Source organism: Choloepus didactylus, chromosome 2 (assembly GCF_015220235.1).
Source record: "Choloepus didactylus isolate mChoDid1 chromosome 2, mChoDid1.pri, whole genome shotgun sequence".
In the NCBI taxonomy this organism is placed as follows: domain Eukaryota; kingdom Metazoa; phylum Chordata; class Mammalia; order Pilosa; family Megalonychidae; genus Choloepus; species Choloepus didactylus.
This window is the reverse complement of record NC_051308.1, coordinates 103,148,356-103,165,182: the sequence shown is the minus strand read 5'-3', so window position 1 is coordinate 103,165,182 and position 16,827 is coordinate 103,148,356. Positions and strand designations below refer to the sequence as shown.

The following is a 16,827-nucleotide window of genomic DNA, read 5'->3' as shown; positions in this document are numbered from 1 at the left end:
GCCAAGTACTGAGTCTCTTCCGATATCTTGATTTGTGTGTTTGGAGTTGGATTCTCCATATCATCTGGTTTTATCATATGCATTAAGATTTTCTGTTGTTTTTGTCCTCTTGGCATTTGTTTTGCTTGATAGGGTTCTTTCAAGTTGTAAAAAAAAAGAATATCGATGTAATTTTTCAGAAACACAGTTCGGTGACATACACGTTCTCTAACTACCCAGCAGATGGTGTCTGTGAGTCACCTATACCCCTCAAGTCAGTTCTCAACCTTGTTCCCGTGGTGTGTGAGGAAATGATTCTTGTGGGGTTCAGTTGGAGAACTCAGTTTGGGTGTGTTGCTGGAGCCGTGTATGGGTGGCCAGGGAGGAAGGGCAGTTTTAATATTCAAATCCCCCAGGTTCCCAGAGATTCAGGACCGCTGCAAGAGTCTAAGCCTTCATTTCAGTTCAGCCCCAAACCCTCTCTCTCGCTGTCCCACAAACCACCGGACTTGGCATAGTGTCCCTGGGTTCTCCGAGTGGGTCCCCCCTCCCAGCTGCAATCCTCCAGGAGCTCCACTGAGGGAATGTCATGCTATGTCACCAGTGCGCACCGTCCCTCAAGGGAAGCCCCGGTCTGCCAGGCCGTGCAGCGGCGCTCTCAGCCTGAAGCAAAGATGGCCAAACGGGGCGTCTCAACCCCCTCCTCGCACAGTTCCTCCTTCCCAGTTCCGGGACAACTGGCGGGGCTCTGGGCTGTGGGCACGGCCCCAGGCAGGAGTTTATCCAGCCCTCTGGGGAGCCAACTGTGAGCCGTGGGGTTTCTTTCAGCTTCTGGCTCTCCCCTCCGTTCCCCCAGCCCCAAGGGTATCTGCAGCGGACTATCCTCCAGGCCAGACACTGAGAGGCCGGCCCAGCCCCCTCTTGCTGTGTTTTACTGCGTGGTTCCCACTGCCGCAACTGCAGCCGCTCCTGGTTTTTTCCTTTTCTTTTTTAAAAGAGCCAGTTGGTCTCCAAATGCCAAGCCCTGACTTCCCCAAAATGCTGCACGGCTGCGGGTCCTCCAGGGAGTGGTCACACTGTAGAAACTTCATAGCAAAAATGGGTAGCTGGGATGCCTGGTGAGCTTCTTTTTTCCATGTGGTAGCAAGAGAAAAATGTTTTCTAGTGGAAGTTATCTTAGAAATGGTAGCCAGAAAGAGTATTAAAATAGGAGGCATTGTAATAGTCTAGGAATGATTTATGAGTGCCTGTATTAGGAGAGTCAATGGAAATAGAGAGAAAGAAATAACTGAGACACATTTTCACTGGAAGAAACTTGGTCATTAGCATATACTTGATACATATTTATTGAATGGATGAGGGGTTGAGGGAGGATGGAGTGAATATAGGAAATCAAAGTAAGTAAGTCAATGGTCCCTTCCTTTATATCTTGAGAGATAGTTATCAAGGATAAAAATGGATACATACAAAAATCTAGGTGATGGGAGAATATGAGTTCAGTTTGCATATGCTGAATCTGAAGTGATGGTGATTCCACAAGTAGATGTGGTCTTATAAGTAATTGGATATCTGGTTCTGGAGTGTACTCAATTAATTCAGGGCAAGAGATGTAGTTTTAAAGGTGTGTGCATGTGTTATATATGTAAAGATACTTTTTGAAGAAATTGCTAAAGGGAAAATTGGACAATAGATGAATATGCCTTAGAAGAATTTATTTGACTTTTGGGTTTTAGAAAGGCTGTTTTAATCATTTGATTTTAATTTATTTACTATGAGCAGTATTTTTAAAAACCTGTTTTAAGACAACTGGCAATCTATGTTTTTAACAATAATTGTTTAAAAATAATTGTAAAATTATATTTAAGAATAATTGTAAAACTTAGTATATTCTGATCTAACCAGATTCATTGCAACTTTTCCTAGATTGCTGTGCTAAGGAGACAGCAACGTATGATTAAAAATCGAGAGTCTGCTTGTCAGTCTCGCAAGAAAAAGAAAGAATATATGCTAGGGCTGGAGGCCAGGTTAAAGGCAGCCCTTTCAGAGAATGAGAAACTGAAGAAAGAGAATGGATCACTGAAACGGCAGCTGGATGAAGTTGTTTCAGAGGTGGGTACTAGTGGTAGAGCTGGGATGAGAAGGGCTAAACGATTCTTTCTCTGATTAATCAATTGAGAAACTTTTATGTTTTAAACAAGTGAAACAAAGGTTAAAATAAGTTCTGGACCTTTTGCAGGGAGGATAAAACATTTGAAATAGGACCTTTCGAATTATACCTCCTGACCTACACAACAAAAGTTGTCTCTTTTTCCTAGGTTTTTCCTAATTCATTACCTTAGTGCATCTTCTTTTCTGACTAAATGATACATTGAGGCTTTTAGATAGTCCCACCAGGTCTTCCCTTTTAAAAAAGAAAACAATACAAAATTAAGATATGTTTTTTTCTTTTCTCTACCTGACCACTATTATATTTTTTGTACTCTGTTGCCATGCTGGTCCCAAGAAGATTAATTTTCTCACTTCTGTTCATGAAATCTGCTGCTTTTAGGATTTCCCATTGCAATGCTGTCCTGAGTGAAGAGATTCCTACCGCGTGGGGTTTCTTATACTGTTCTTCCTATCATCCCTAAACACATGGGAATGCTCTTCTGTTTAACTGAGAAACAGGGATTTGAAAGAGAGACAAATGACAGAAGTGTCTCAAAGTTCTGAGGATTGATAACAACGTAAAACTGTTGGATTCTTTCTTTTTGAGTGAGGAGGCAACTGCAACAGATTGACCACTATGTCCATTCTCTTCTGCTTCTCTCCTTTTCTCTCTCTGCTAAAAAATGGAACTAGGTCCAGTCTTTTAAAGAGTACTATTTCCTCACCTTGGAGCTGTTTTTTTTTTTTTTTCTTTAATGAGAAAAAGTATTCATATAATTGGTGAAGAGGAAGAATTCTTATTTTAGATATTGCTTTTTGTGAGATTGATATTGTAGTTTAATTGTATTTAATATGGTTATTTCCTTTAGAACCAGAGGCTTAAAGTCCCCAGTCCAAAGCGAAGAGCTGTCTGTGTGATGATAGTATTGGCATTTATAATACTGAACTATGGTCCCATGAGGTAAGTATGAAGATATTTGTTTTGGATACTAATGCTAAAATTTTAAGTCCTCATCTTGTTATTTATTATTTTCAGCTCTGGTCATAAGCTAGAGAAAAACTGATTTGTTTTGTTCTTCTCAGAGAGACAATATTTAAGTAAGAAGAATAGGAAAGGTTGTTTTCCTTCCTTTTTATCCACTTAGATCTGATAGAAATTTCATCTGTCTTAATGCGGGGCCCTTGAGGTCATACTGCCTGAATTGAAATCCTAGCTCCTTTACTTAGTAGCTTTGTAAGCTCGGACAAGTTACTTGTTCTCTCTGTGCTTCAGTTTCCTTACCTTTAAAATGGGTATAATATAATAATAATCTCTACCTCAGAGGATTTGGACATCAGTGATAATAAGGCATTCCAGATAATTCTGGTAAAGGATTTCAGCTGATCATAGCTTGAGAAACATTGCTTTCAGGTTAAAGTCATAGAATTTCAGAATTGAGAGAAATCTGAGAAAGCATCTTTTTCAAAGATCTCATGATCCAGCTGGTGTAAATGGATGACTGGAGTACAATGTGATGATTTGTAATAACAGTAGTATGAACAAAGTATAAATGAGAGTATGAGTTCCTTGAAGAGAAGGTTCATGTCATATTGATAGTGCTCACAGAGGAAAATGAATCTTGAGGTGTGAGAAGAGTCTGCCAGGTGGAAAGCATGGGAAACACATGCCAAGCAGAGGGAACAGCATGTTTAAAGACACGGTTACAAAATGTCATGACATTTGCAGAAAAAAGTGAAAATTTCAGTGTATCTTGTATCTTGTACATGCTGGAAGGGTACACGACGGATATTTGGCTAGAGGTGTGGGTGCAGGCCAGACAGTAGGGCCCCAATGTGCTACTCTGTACAATCAGGCACCTCTAGGTTTTTTAGGCAGAAGGTAACATAATCAGGTGTTTTTTTAGGAAGATCGCTCTGAGGGTGGTATTGAAAATGGTAGATCCAAATGCTACCTCAGTGAGGCCTTCCTGGACTACTTTCTCTAAATTGTGACCTCTGCTTCTGCGCTCACGTTCCCTATCCTTTTTTTCCTTAACTTTTCTTCATAGCTCTTCTCACCTTCTAGTATGCTATGTAATTACTTATTTTGTTTTCTTTCTTTTCCTGCAAGGATTTTTGTCTGTTTCGTTTTCTGCTTAGAACAGTGCCCAGCACACAGCGATTACTCAATAAATGTTTATGGAATGAATGCATTTTTTTCCCTCCAATTAGTAGGAAGTTATTTTTTCATATGTCTTTAGCTAGTTATATTTTACTTTTTAAAAATGACTTGAAGTCTTGGCCAAAAATTCCTTCCCTTTGGTATGAGTTCTTATAGACCATTTGCCATGTATTAAGTATGTATCTAGTATTTATTAACAAGTAACCTGCTTGCCATACTTTACACAATTATTACTAATTCCTACTTTTGTGCCTTTATGTACACCATTCCTTAAACTGAAAGAAATTTCTCCTCTCTTTCAACTAGGTTTTTTAGTTTATTTATGTTTTTGAGACGTTCTCCCCTATGCCATTCTTGGTATTGCTTTATTCAACATCTTCTCATCCATTATGCAGTTTTTCACAAGACATTTCTTGTACTTGTTAAAGTCTTACTTGTGATATTATTAAATTGTTTCTTATGTGTATCTTATCCCACCTATAAGGTCTCAGATCATGTTGTCTAATTCTTTATTTTTTTCCTGTAGAGAAAATAGTGTTCATCCCAGAGCAGATATCCATTTATGTATGTTCATTTGTGTGCCAGTTTGAATGTATTGTGTCCCCCAAATGCCATTATCTTTTATGTAGTCTTGTGGGGCAGATGTTTTGGTGCTGATTAGATTTGCTTGGAATGTGCCCCACCCAGCTGTGGGTGATAACTCTGATGAGATATTCCCATGGAGGCATGGCCCCACCCATTCAGGGTGGGCCTTGATCAGTGGAGCCATATAAATGAGCTGACTCAAAGAGAAGGAACTCAGTGCAGCTGTGAGTGACGTTTTGAAGAGGAGCAAGCTTGCTAAAGAGGAACATCCTGGGAGAAACCCATTTTGAAACCAGAACTTCGGAGCAGACGCCAGCTAACAGAGGTTTTCTGGACACCATTGGCCATCCTCCAGTGAAGGTACCCGATTACTGATGTGTTACCTTGGACGCTGTATGGCCTTAAGACTGTAACTGTGTAGCCAAATAAACCCCCTTTTTATAAAAGCCAATCCATCTCTGGTGTTTTGCGTTCTGCAGCATTAGCAAACTAGAACAATTTGCTGTTTCTCAAAAATTATGTGTGCTTTTAGCTTCTCATTTCTTATCTGAAGCTACATGAGGTACTCCTTTATTCAGTCAAGTAGATAGTAAATATTTATAGAGCACTTATTGTTTTACCATACTGAGCAAGGAACCATGGATGCAGACATGAATAAGAGTATGGTGTAGTAGGAGAAACAGATATATAAACAAATGTAGTTTGAGGAAAAATTACGTAGATGTCATATAATGATAAGAACATATTCTCGAGGGAACATAGACTCTGATAGGGACAGTTACAGGAAGCTTTATGCAGTAGCATTTGATGAGCAATTAGGAAGAGGGTTGGATTATGCTGCAGGGAGTGAGGATGGAGTTGGGGGAGAGATCTTGTTGTGGAAGCCCTTATGAGTCAATAAGAGATTTGAAAGAAAAAAAAAGACTAAAGTAAAAATTTTTAAATGAGTTATCTCCATGAGCAGATAAATTGATCCATTATGGAAAGAGGAGATGATGGTTCCCATTTTATCAATAAAAGGCTTGTGTTCAAAAAAGAATTAGATGGACAGCTTGACAAAGGGGCAATAAGAATAGGAAAAAGTTTAAATACTTGTGAATCCTGAGAAGAAACCAGAAATCTGTGCCCCTGTAAAGGCTTCAGCAACAGAAAGCCAAGAAGTAATAGGAATATTAGGAACTTTTCAAATTAAAAAACATGTTAAGGGGCTTGGAATGAAGAAAAGCAACACGGGAAAGAACTGGAAGGAGTAAAGAAATACAGAAGTTGGAATAATTCCAGATACCAAAAAGAAAATAGGGAGGAAACTGGCTGTGAAACTCATAGAAAACAGGAAGAATTTCTTCTCGACAAAATTTGGCAGAAATAGTGAAATATCAAAGCAGAGAGCAATATTTGAAAGACTAAAACCTGTCCCTGAATTAAATGTTGGAAATCAAGATGTTCCATTATGTATGTCATTTAGAATCGGTTCTTGATTAGCCTAATTGTTAAGAATTTCTTCACTGCCAAGACAGGATTTTCTCAGGCCGGGGCGTCTGCCGAGGGAGCGGGAACTCCCCAGTTGAACCTTATTGTTACCACTTGGAAGCTATTTAGTGAACAACTTCAACATCGATGATCTTGTGTATCTAGAAACCTTAAGCAATCATTATTATATTTTAATTTGGGCAGAAACTGTATAGGCTTTTAAAAAACAGATTATGAGTTCCGACATAACTTTTCTCAGGTACCACAAAATTAAGTCTGGCCACAAATAGACATTTTAATCAGATATTTCCATTAGCATTCTTAATTTAAGAACCTCAGCTCTTTCAGATCAGATAACATTACCATAATGAAGTTATCAATATTGTTTCTGATGTTCAATGTAAAATTCAACTTTTGTGACCTTTCGGTATGCACACAAGTGAAAAAAGCATATGATCTACAAGTTTGCCAGATATGGGTATGCCTTAAGAAACATTTCCTGGAGGCATATGGTGATGAAATGTAACTATATCTTAAATGTAATGTAAGAGAGTTTTGTCAGTTGTGTGGCAGAACTGACTTGTATGGAGAGTTTTGGATTACTGAGTAGTCATCACACAGAAAAAAGAAGATAAACTAATTTTTCAGTTGTGTGGCAGAACTGACTTGTATGGAGAGTTTTGGATTACTGAGTACTCATCACACAGAAAAAAGAAGATAAACTAATTTTTCTGACCTTATGTATGGATGGTAAAGGAGTCGTCTACCTATTTTTGACACAGTATTCAAGGAGCTGGTATACTCTGAGTGGTCTACCAAAATAGTGATTCTAGGCAGCAGGAAATGTCTAAACATGACAAATGTAAATTGGTGGGAAACCCTCTTCTCACTTCCTATTCATCGGGGTTGATGCTATGATTATTAGTCATGTTTTATAGTTGAAGCACTTCACATTTAACCCAGGATTCATTTAAAAATTAGCATAAACTCTGTCTTTTATACTATACCATAAAAGTTTTTTTTTCTGTCACTGTTCAAGAAGCCTTAAAGGATTTCTGTTTTTGGCAGTATGGTGAACTAGAGGTTCAGAGAAACCCTTGGCAGTTCAGCACACTAGAAAATCCTGGATTAAAAAATAACTCAAAACTTTTATTGCATCACTGAACTGGAGACAAAATGGGGACTCCTCAGAGGCCAGAAATATTAAGAAAACATAAATTCATAATGGCAAGGGAGCACTGAAAGTGGTGCTTGTCCTGGAGTTACATCCTAATGCTTGATGGTCTAGAGTCTGGGGACAGGAAATAAAGCTCTGGACCCAAACAAGGTGGGAAGTTATAACCAGGACTCCACTTCCCCCTATTCAAATAAAGCTAGAACTTCCAAAGAATGAGTCTTGGTTGCTACTGCACAGAGACTGCGTGGTAAGTGAATATCTTGGTTTTAGGTTTGGGTGGTGTGGACATAAAGGTCTTTCCTGAGAATTCTTTACTACAGGCCCTAACTCATGTATGTTTGACCTGAATTTGCACTACTTGCGGGACCTCCAGAAAAACTAAGTCAAAAATTTAGTGTGCAGACCCTTCTCAGAAGAAAGCATGTTAAACTCCCATCCTCAAGAAAATTGCTATAAACTTTCAGTTGAACATTAGCCTTCCCCTACTTCCCCAGGAAACAATTCAGCATAAACCACAAGGATTAGAAAAAATAATAAACTTGAGAACCAGACTCCAAAGACTATGGGTATGTGGATTATGACACAAAAAATAAAATAAATATATTAAATAATAGAGAGAATTAAAGTATGACAAAGGAACAAAAGACTATCAGTATTGACCAGGAAAATTTGAAAAGAGCTTGAAATGAAATAATTAATAAAACAGTGAGTGCACAGTGAAAGCAACGAAATAGACACAAATGAAGAAGAATAGTGAGTTACAAGGTGGATCTGAAGAGGTGGATCTGAAGAAGTGACACAGGATGTGACAAGGAAACACAAAGATATGGAAAATATGAGATATGGTAAGAGAAATGAGGTTACACCACCATAACCAATGATCAAAGTAGCACCAGCAGTAATGAGACACTGTTGCCTTTTGTGTCTTCTTCTATGCACTGAGAAGGTCATGAATATCACTTCTGTGGTGTTCTTGCCAAAAATACATAACCTTTGTTTGATCATGAAGAAACATCGGATAAAGCCAGATAAATAGCATATACTTTCAAAAGTGTTAAGGTCATGCAAGTCAAGGGAAGACTGAGTAACTTTCTGAGATTGGAGGGGACTAAGGAGACATGAGCAAGTAAATGCAATGTGTGATCCTGGATTGGATTCTGGAACAGAAAAACATTAGTAGGACAGTTGGTGAAATATGAATAAGGTCTAGGTTAGTTAATTTCAATAAGTTCTCTAGGTCAAAGTGAATTTCCTGGTTTTGATGATTGTATTATGGTTATTTAAAATGTTAATACTTGGGGAAACTGGGGAAAGGGTATATGGCAACTACTATTTGTGCAACTCTTTTCTAAATCAAATTATTTCATGATGAGAAATTAAAAAATTAAACAAAACAAAACAAGAAAGAAAGTATAGTTTAAAAGAGAAATAGAGACAGAAGGGTAGACTAGAGTGACAAGGTCCAACATACATCTAAATGGAATTTCAAAAGGAAATAGAGAAAATGAGGGAAGACAATATTTGAAGAGCTAATAAGTGAGAATACACTAGAACTGATGAAAGACACCAACCCTCAGATTGAACAGAGTTGGGATAAATAAAAATGCCCAGGAAAAATTTTTTAAAAGGCCTAAATAAACAAAAATGATATCCATACCTGGCCATTTCATAGTGACAATACAGAACACTAAAGGCAAACAGGAGATCTTAAAAGCAGCTGAAATAAAAGACAAATTACCTACAAGGATCCCTATTAGACTGGCAACTGATTTCTCAACCATATCAGTATATGCCAGTCAGTGGAAAGATGTTCTCAAGGTTTTGAGAAAAAGAACTCAACCTAGGAGTCTGTATCTAGTGAAACTACCTTTCAAGTGTAAAGGTTGCATAAAGATATCTTAAGAAAAGTAAAATTAGAGTTTAGTATTAGCAGACCCTCACTAAAAAAATTTTCTAAAGATTGTATTTCAGGAAAAAGGAAAATTGCCTCAAAACATGGCCTGAGATTCAGAAATGAATAGCCAGCAACAAAATAATAAACATATGTAAAGCTTTAAGAAATGTGATGATATAAAACATTAACAATGTCTAGTTTGTGACATCAATATATGGAAGAATTTCTGGACAATAATAGTTGATAAATTGGGAAGGGCGTGGTTGATGTTAAAGCACTCAAAGTTTCTATTCTTGTTTGGGAGGTAACTTAGACTTAAGTTAAATTGGCATTTTAAAGTGTTTGGGTAATCTCTAACAGAATATAATTAGAGTGTATCATTCCAAAAAATAGAAGAGGTAAAAACATGGAATGGGATGGGGGGGGGAACTCAATCCTGAAGAAGAGAAAGAAAGGAACTACTAGATTACAGAAAGACAAAATATGGTGATAGAAATGAATTTAGAATAGTATCAGTAACCACAATAAGTGGAAGAGGACTGAACTGTGCATTTAGAAGCAAAGATTGTCAGACTGGAGAGGGGAAAAAAGAAAAATTCAACCTTATGCTATCTATCTATCTATCTATCTATCTATCTATTTATTTATTATAAAGAAGGTTTATTTGGTTACACAGTTACAGTCTTAAGACCATAAAGTGTCCAAAATAAGGCATCAACAATCAGGTACCTTCACTGGAGGATGGCCAATGGCTTCAGGAAAACCTCTGTTAGCTGGGAAGGCACGTGTCTGGCATCTGTTCCAGGGTTCTGGTTTCAAAATGACTTTCTCCCAGGATGTTCCTCTCTGAGCTCCTGTACATTCTTCAGAGTGTCCCTCTTGGCTGTAGTGAGCTCACTCCTTCTGTCTGAGCTTATATAGTGCTTTAGTAAACTAATCAAGGCCCGTGCTGAATGGGCGGGGTCACACCTCCATGGCAATTATACAATCAGAGTTATCACCAACAGTTGGGTGGGTCACGTCTCCATGGAAACACTCAAAGAATTACAATCTAATCAACACTAATACAGCTGTCCATACAAGATTGCATCAAAGATAATGGCGTTTTGGGGAACATAATGCATTCAAACTGGCACATCATCCACTATGTTCAAATAATTTGCAAGGAATTTCCAGAATAATATTTGTAGAAAATATGCTTAAGTGTATTATGTAGAAAAATTGGGCCTTATAGTAAACAGTTGCATTCAAGATGGATGAAATAGAATTTCTTTTAAAAATATTCTGAAAGTGTACATACCTTAATTAAGATGTGTACATTTTTTTTGTTTTTTTAATTCATTTTTATTGAGATATATTCACATACCATGCAGTCATACAAAACAAAGCGTACATTCAATTGTTTACAGTACCATCATATAGTTGTGCATTCATCATCAAAATTAATTTTTGACATTTTCATTACCACACACACAAAAACAATAAGAATAAAAACCAAAGTGAAAAAGAACAACCAAAGTAAAAAAGAACACGGGTGCCCTCCTTTTTTTTTTTTTCTTCCTCCACCCCCCCTCCCATTTTTCTACTCCTCCATCCATAAACTGTACAAAGAAGGGTGTGGTCCATATGGCCTTCCCAATCACATTGTCACCCCTCATAAGCTACATTTTTATACAATCGTCTTCAAGATTCAAGGGTTCTGGGTTGTAGTTTGATAGTTTCAGGTATTTACTGCTAGCTACTCCAATTCATTAGAACCTAAAAAAGGGTTGTCTATATTGTGCACCAGAGTGACGTCTCAGCTCTTTCTGGAATCTCTCTGCCACTGAAGCTTATTTCATTTCTTTTCACGTCCCCCTTTTGGTCAATAAGATGTTCTCCATCCCACGATGCTGGGTCTAGATTCCTCCCTGGGAGTCATATTCCACGTTGCCAGGGAGATTTACACCCTTGGGTGTCAGATTCCACGTAGGGGGAAGGGCAGTGATTTCACCTGCCAAGTTGGCTTAGCTAGAGAGAGAGGGCCACATCTGAGCAACAAAGAGGCATTCAGGAGGAGACTCTTAGGCACAATTATAGGGAGGCCTAGTCTCTCCTTTGCAGCAACAGTGTTCCCAAGGACAAGTCCTGTGGTAGAGGGCTCAGCCCATCAAACCACCAGTCCCGTATGTCTGTGAGCACATCAGCAACCATAGAGGTGGGGAAGCCTAACACCCCTGCATTCTCCACCAGCTCCTCAAGGGGGCTCTGCATATATTTCTCATTTTTTTTAACTATATCCAAAAAAATTTTTTTTAAAGATATACAATAAAAAAAAATTTCAAACAAACCATAACAAGGGAGTAAGAAAAAGACAACTAACCTAAGATAGCTACTTTACTTCCAACATGTTCCTACTCTACCCCAAGAAAATAACCTAATATAGCAACATTTCTGTGAACTTATTCCTACCATACCCATCAGAAATTAACAAACCATGGTCATTCCTGGACATTCCCAGAATGTTAAATTTACCCACAATAGCTTACCATTTCTTATTGGGTTATCTTTCCCCCTTCGTTAATTGCTCTCTATCGCTAGTTCCCCTACATTCTACATTATAAACCATTTATTTTAGGAGTGTGTTGTTTAACCTCCAGGTGTTTGTGAATTTTCTAAGTCTCTGATGGTTATTGACTTCTAATTGTATTTCATTGTGGTCAGAGAATGTGCTTTGAAGAATTTCAATTTTTTTTTTTTAATAATTGAGGCTTGTTTTATGTCCCAGCATATGGTCTATTCTGGAGAAAGTTCCATAAGCACTAGAGAAGAATGTGTATCCTGTTGATTTGGGATGTAATGTTCTATATGTGTCTGTTAAATCAAGTTCATTTATCAGATTGTTTAGGTTTTCAATTTCCTTATTGGTCTTCTGTCTGGTTGATCTGTCTATAGGAGAGAGTGATGTGTTGAAGTCTTCCACAATTATTGTGGAAACATCCACTGCTTCCTTTAGTTTTGCCAGTGCTTGTCTCATGTATTTTGTGGCATCATGATTGGGTGCATAAACATTTATGACGGTTATTTCTTCTTGTTAAATTGCCCCTTTTATTAGTATGTAGTGGCCTTCTTTGTCTCTCATAACATCCTTGCATTTAAAGTCTATTTTATCTAATATTAATACTGCTACTCTTGTTTTCTTTTGGCTGTAGCTTGCCTGAAGTATTTTTTCCATCCTTTCACTTTCAATTTCTGTGTGTCCCTGTGTCTAAGATGAGTCTCTTGCATGGAATGTATTGAAGGTTCATATTTTTTGATCCATTCTGCAAATCTATATTTTTTAATTGGGGAGTTGAATCCATTTACATTCAATGTTATTATTGTGAAGGCATTTCTTGAATCAGCCATCCTATCCTTTGGTTTATGTTTGTCAGAGATATTTTTTTCCCTCTTTCTCTTATTGTCCTTTAATGAACCAATATTGAATCTCTTTACTACTGAACCTTTCTCCATATCTCTCTCTCCTTTCTTTGTTTCTCTGTCAGTAGGGCTCCCTTTAGTATCTGAAGTAGGGCAGGTCTTTTATTAGCAAAATCTTTCAGCATTTGTTTGTCTGTGAAAAATTTAAGCTCTCCCTCAAATTTGAAGGAGAGCTTTGCTGGATAAATATTCTTGGTTGGAAATTTTTCTCTCTCAGAATTTTAAGTATGTCATACCACTAACCTTCACCTCCGTGGTGGCTGCTGAGTAGTCACTACTTAGTCTTATGTTATTTCCTTTGTATGTGGTGAATTGCTTTTCTCTTGCTGCTTTCAGAACTTACTCCTTCTCTTCAGTATTTGACAGTCTGATCAGAATATGTCTTGGAGTGGGTTTATCTGGATTCATTCTATTTGGAGTTTGCTGGCATTTATGCTCTGTGTATTTATATTGTTTAGAAGGTTGGGGAAGTTTTCCCCAATAATTTCTTTGAATACTCTTTCTAGACCTTTACCCTTCTCTTCCCCTTCTGGGACACCAATGAGTCTTATATTTGGATGTTTTATTTTATCTATCATATCCCTGAGATCCATTTTGATTTTTTTGATTTTTTTTCCCCATTCTTCTTTTGTTCTTTCATTTTCCATTCTGTTGTCCTTGAGGTTGCTGATTCATTGTTCAGCTTCCTCTAGTCTTGTACTATGAGTATCCAGAATCTTCTAAATTTGGTCAACAGTTTCTTTTATTTCCATAAGATCAACTTTTTTAAAATTTACTCTTGCAATGCCTTCTTTATGCTCTTCTTCATGTCCTTTATATCCTGTGCCATGCTCTTCTTCATGTCCTTTATATTCTGTACCATACTCTCATTGTTTGTCTTTAGTTCTTTGATTAATTGCTCCAAGTACTGTGTCTCTTCTGATCTTTTTTTTTCCCTTTTTAATTTTTATTGGGATTGTTCAGATACCATACAATTATCCAAAGATCCAAAGTGTACAATCAGTTGCCCCTGGTACCCTCATACAGCTGTGCATCCATCACCACTCTTAATTTTTGTTCAATTTTTAGAACCTTTTCATTACTCCAGACAAGAAGTACAGTGAAAGATGAAAAAAAAAAAAAAGAAAAAAACAGAAAAGGAAACTCAAATCCTCCCATATCCCTAACCAACCCCCTCAATTGTTGCCTCGTAGTGTTGGTATAGTACATTTGCTACTGTTTATGAAAGAACATTGAAATACTACTAAGTGTAGTATATAGTTTGCGATAGTTATATATTTCTTCCCTATATGCCCCTCTATTATTAACTAATTGTATTGTCATACATTTGTTCTGGTTCATGGAAGAGGTTTCTAATATTTGTACAGTTAATCATGGACATTGCCCACTGTAGGATTCAGTTTTATACATTCCCATCTTTTGACCTCCAACTTTCCTTCTCATGACATATATGACTCTGAGCTTCCCCTTTCTACCTCATTCATACACCATTCAGCACTGTTAGTTATTCTCACATCTTGCTACCTACACCTCTGTTCATTTCCAAGCATTTAAGTTCATCCTAGTTGAACAATTATGCTCATACTAAGCAACCGCTCCCCATTCTTAAGCCTCATCCTATATCTTGGTACCTTGTATTTCATGTCTATGAGTTCACATATTATAATTAGTTCCTATCAGTGACACCCTGCAATATTTGTCCTTGTGTGTCTGGCTCATTTCACTCAGTATACTGCCCTCGAGGTTTTGTCATCAACCCTTTTTTTTTTTTTTTTTAAGATGGTTTTGTTCACAAACCATACATTCCATCCTAAGTAGACAATCAAGGTTCTCTGTATGGTCACATATTTATGTGTTCACCGCCTTCACCACTATCTATATAAGGACATCTACATTTCTTCCACAAGGCAGGAGGGAGAGTCAAAGAAGGTAGAGAGGCAAAAGAAAGAGAAAAAAAAAATGACAGCTAGGAAGCAGCAAAGGGAAAAGTAACCTTAAATCAAAGTAGAGTAAAGAGTCAGACAACACCACCAATGTCAAGTGTCTAACATGCCTCCCCTATCCACCCCCCTTATCTACATTTACCTTGGTATATCACCTTTGTTACATTAAAGGAAGCATAATAGAATGATTCTGTTAGTTACAGTCCCTAGTTTACGTTGATTGCATCCCTTCCCCAATACCTCCCCATTTTTAACACCTTGCAAGGTTGACATTTGCTTGTTCTCCCTTGTAAAAGAACATATTTGTACATTTTATCACAATTGTTGAACACCAAGTTACACAGCCCCAGTCTTTATCTTTCCTCCTTTCTTCTGGTGTCTCACATGCTCCCAACCTTCCTCTCTCAACCGTATTCATAGTTAACTTTGTTCAGTGTACTTACATTGCTGTGCTACCATGTCCCAAAACTGTGTTCCAAACCACACACTCCCATCTTCTCCTATCACTCTGTAGTGCTCCCTTTAGTATTTCCTGTAGGGCGGGTGCCTTGTTCACAAAGTCTCTCGTTGTCTCTTTGTTGGAAAATATTTTGAGCTCTCTCTCATATTTGAAGGACATCTTTGCTGGATATAGGATTCTTGGTTGGAGGTTTTTCTCTTTCAGTATCTTAATTATATCACACCACTTACTTCTTGCCTCCATGGTTTCTGCTGAGAGATCTGCACATAGTCTTATTAAGCTTCCTTTGTATGTGATGGATTGCTTTTCTCTTGCTGCTTTCAGGATTCTCTCTTTGTCTTTGACATTTGATAATCTGATTATTAAGTGTCTTGGCATAGGCCTATTCAGATCTATTCTGTTTGGAGTACACTGCACTTCTTGAATCTGTAATTTTATGTCTTTCATAAGAGATGGGAAATTTTCATTGATTATTTCCTCTATTATTGCTTCTGCCCCTTTTCCCTTCTCTTCTCCTTCTGGGACACCAATGATACTTACATTCTTGTACTTTATTTCATCTTTAAGTTCCCGGAGATGTTGTTCATATTTTTTCATTCTTTTCTCCATCTGCTCCTTTGCGTGTAGGCTTTCAGGTGTTTTGTTCTCCAGTTCCCGAGTGTTTTCTTCTGCCTTTTGAGAGCTGCTGTTGTATGTTTCCATTGTATCTTTCATCTCTTGTGTTGTGCCTTTCATTTCCGTATATTCTACTGGTTGTTTTTTTTGAACTTTTGATTTCTGCCTTATGTATGCCCAGTGTTTTCTTTACAGCCTCTATCTCTTTTGCAAAATCTTCTTGTGCCGGTTTGAATGTATTATGTCCCCCTGAAAAAGCCATATTCTTTGATGCAATCTTGTGGGGCAGACATAATAGTGGGGATTAAGTTGGAACATTTGGATTAGGTTGTTTGCATGGAGATGCGCCCCACCCAACTGTAGATGATAACTGATGGGATATTTCCATGGAGGCGTGGCCCCACCCATTCAGGGTGGGCTTGATCAGTGGAGCCATATAAATGTTCTGACTCAAAGAGACTGAACTGAGTGCAGCTGTGAGTGACGTTTTGAAGAGGAGCAAGCTTGCTAGATAGGAACGTTCTGGGAGAAAGCCATTTTGAAACCAGAACTTTGGAGCAGACACCAGCCACGTGCCTTCCCAGCTAACAGAGGTTTTCCAGATGCCATTGGCCATCCTCCGGTGAAGGTACCCGATTACTGATGTGTTATCTTGGACGCTTTATGGCCTTAAGACTGTAACTGTGTAGCCAAATAAACCCCCTCTTTATAAAAGCCAATCCATCTCTGGTGTTTTGCATTCCGCAGCATTAGCAAACTAGAACACTTCTCTAAACTTTTTGAATTGATTTAGCATTAGTTGTTTAAATTCCTGTATCTCAGTTGAAGTGTAAGTTTGTCCCTTTGACTGGGCCATAACTTCGTTTTTCTTAGTGTAGGTTGTAGTTTTCTGTTGTCTAGGCATCTGACCTCCCAGGCCAACCCAATCAGGTTTTC

At 37.9% G+C, this 16,827-nt stretch overlaps 1 protein-coding gene across 1 annotated transcript in view; it reads left to right on the top strand.

The window, feature by feature from the left end:
• The window catches only part of ATF6 (activating transcription factor 6), a 311,275-nt gene that overhangs the window by 93,924 nt on the left and 200,524 nt on the right, over positions 1-16,827 (top strand). The window contains 2 exon segments of the mRNA XM_037807081.1: positions 1,903-2,088; positions 2,997-3,088. Coding sequence (XP_037663009.1) covers positions 1,903-2,088; positions 2,997-3,088 — 278 coding nt within the window.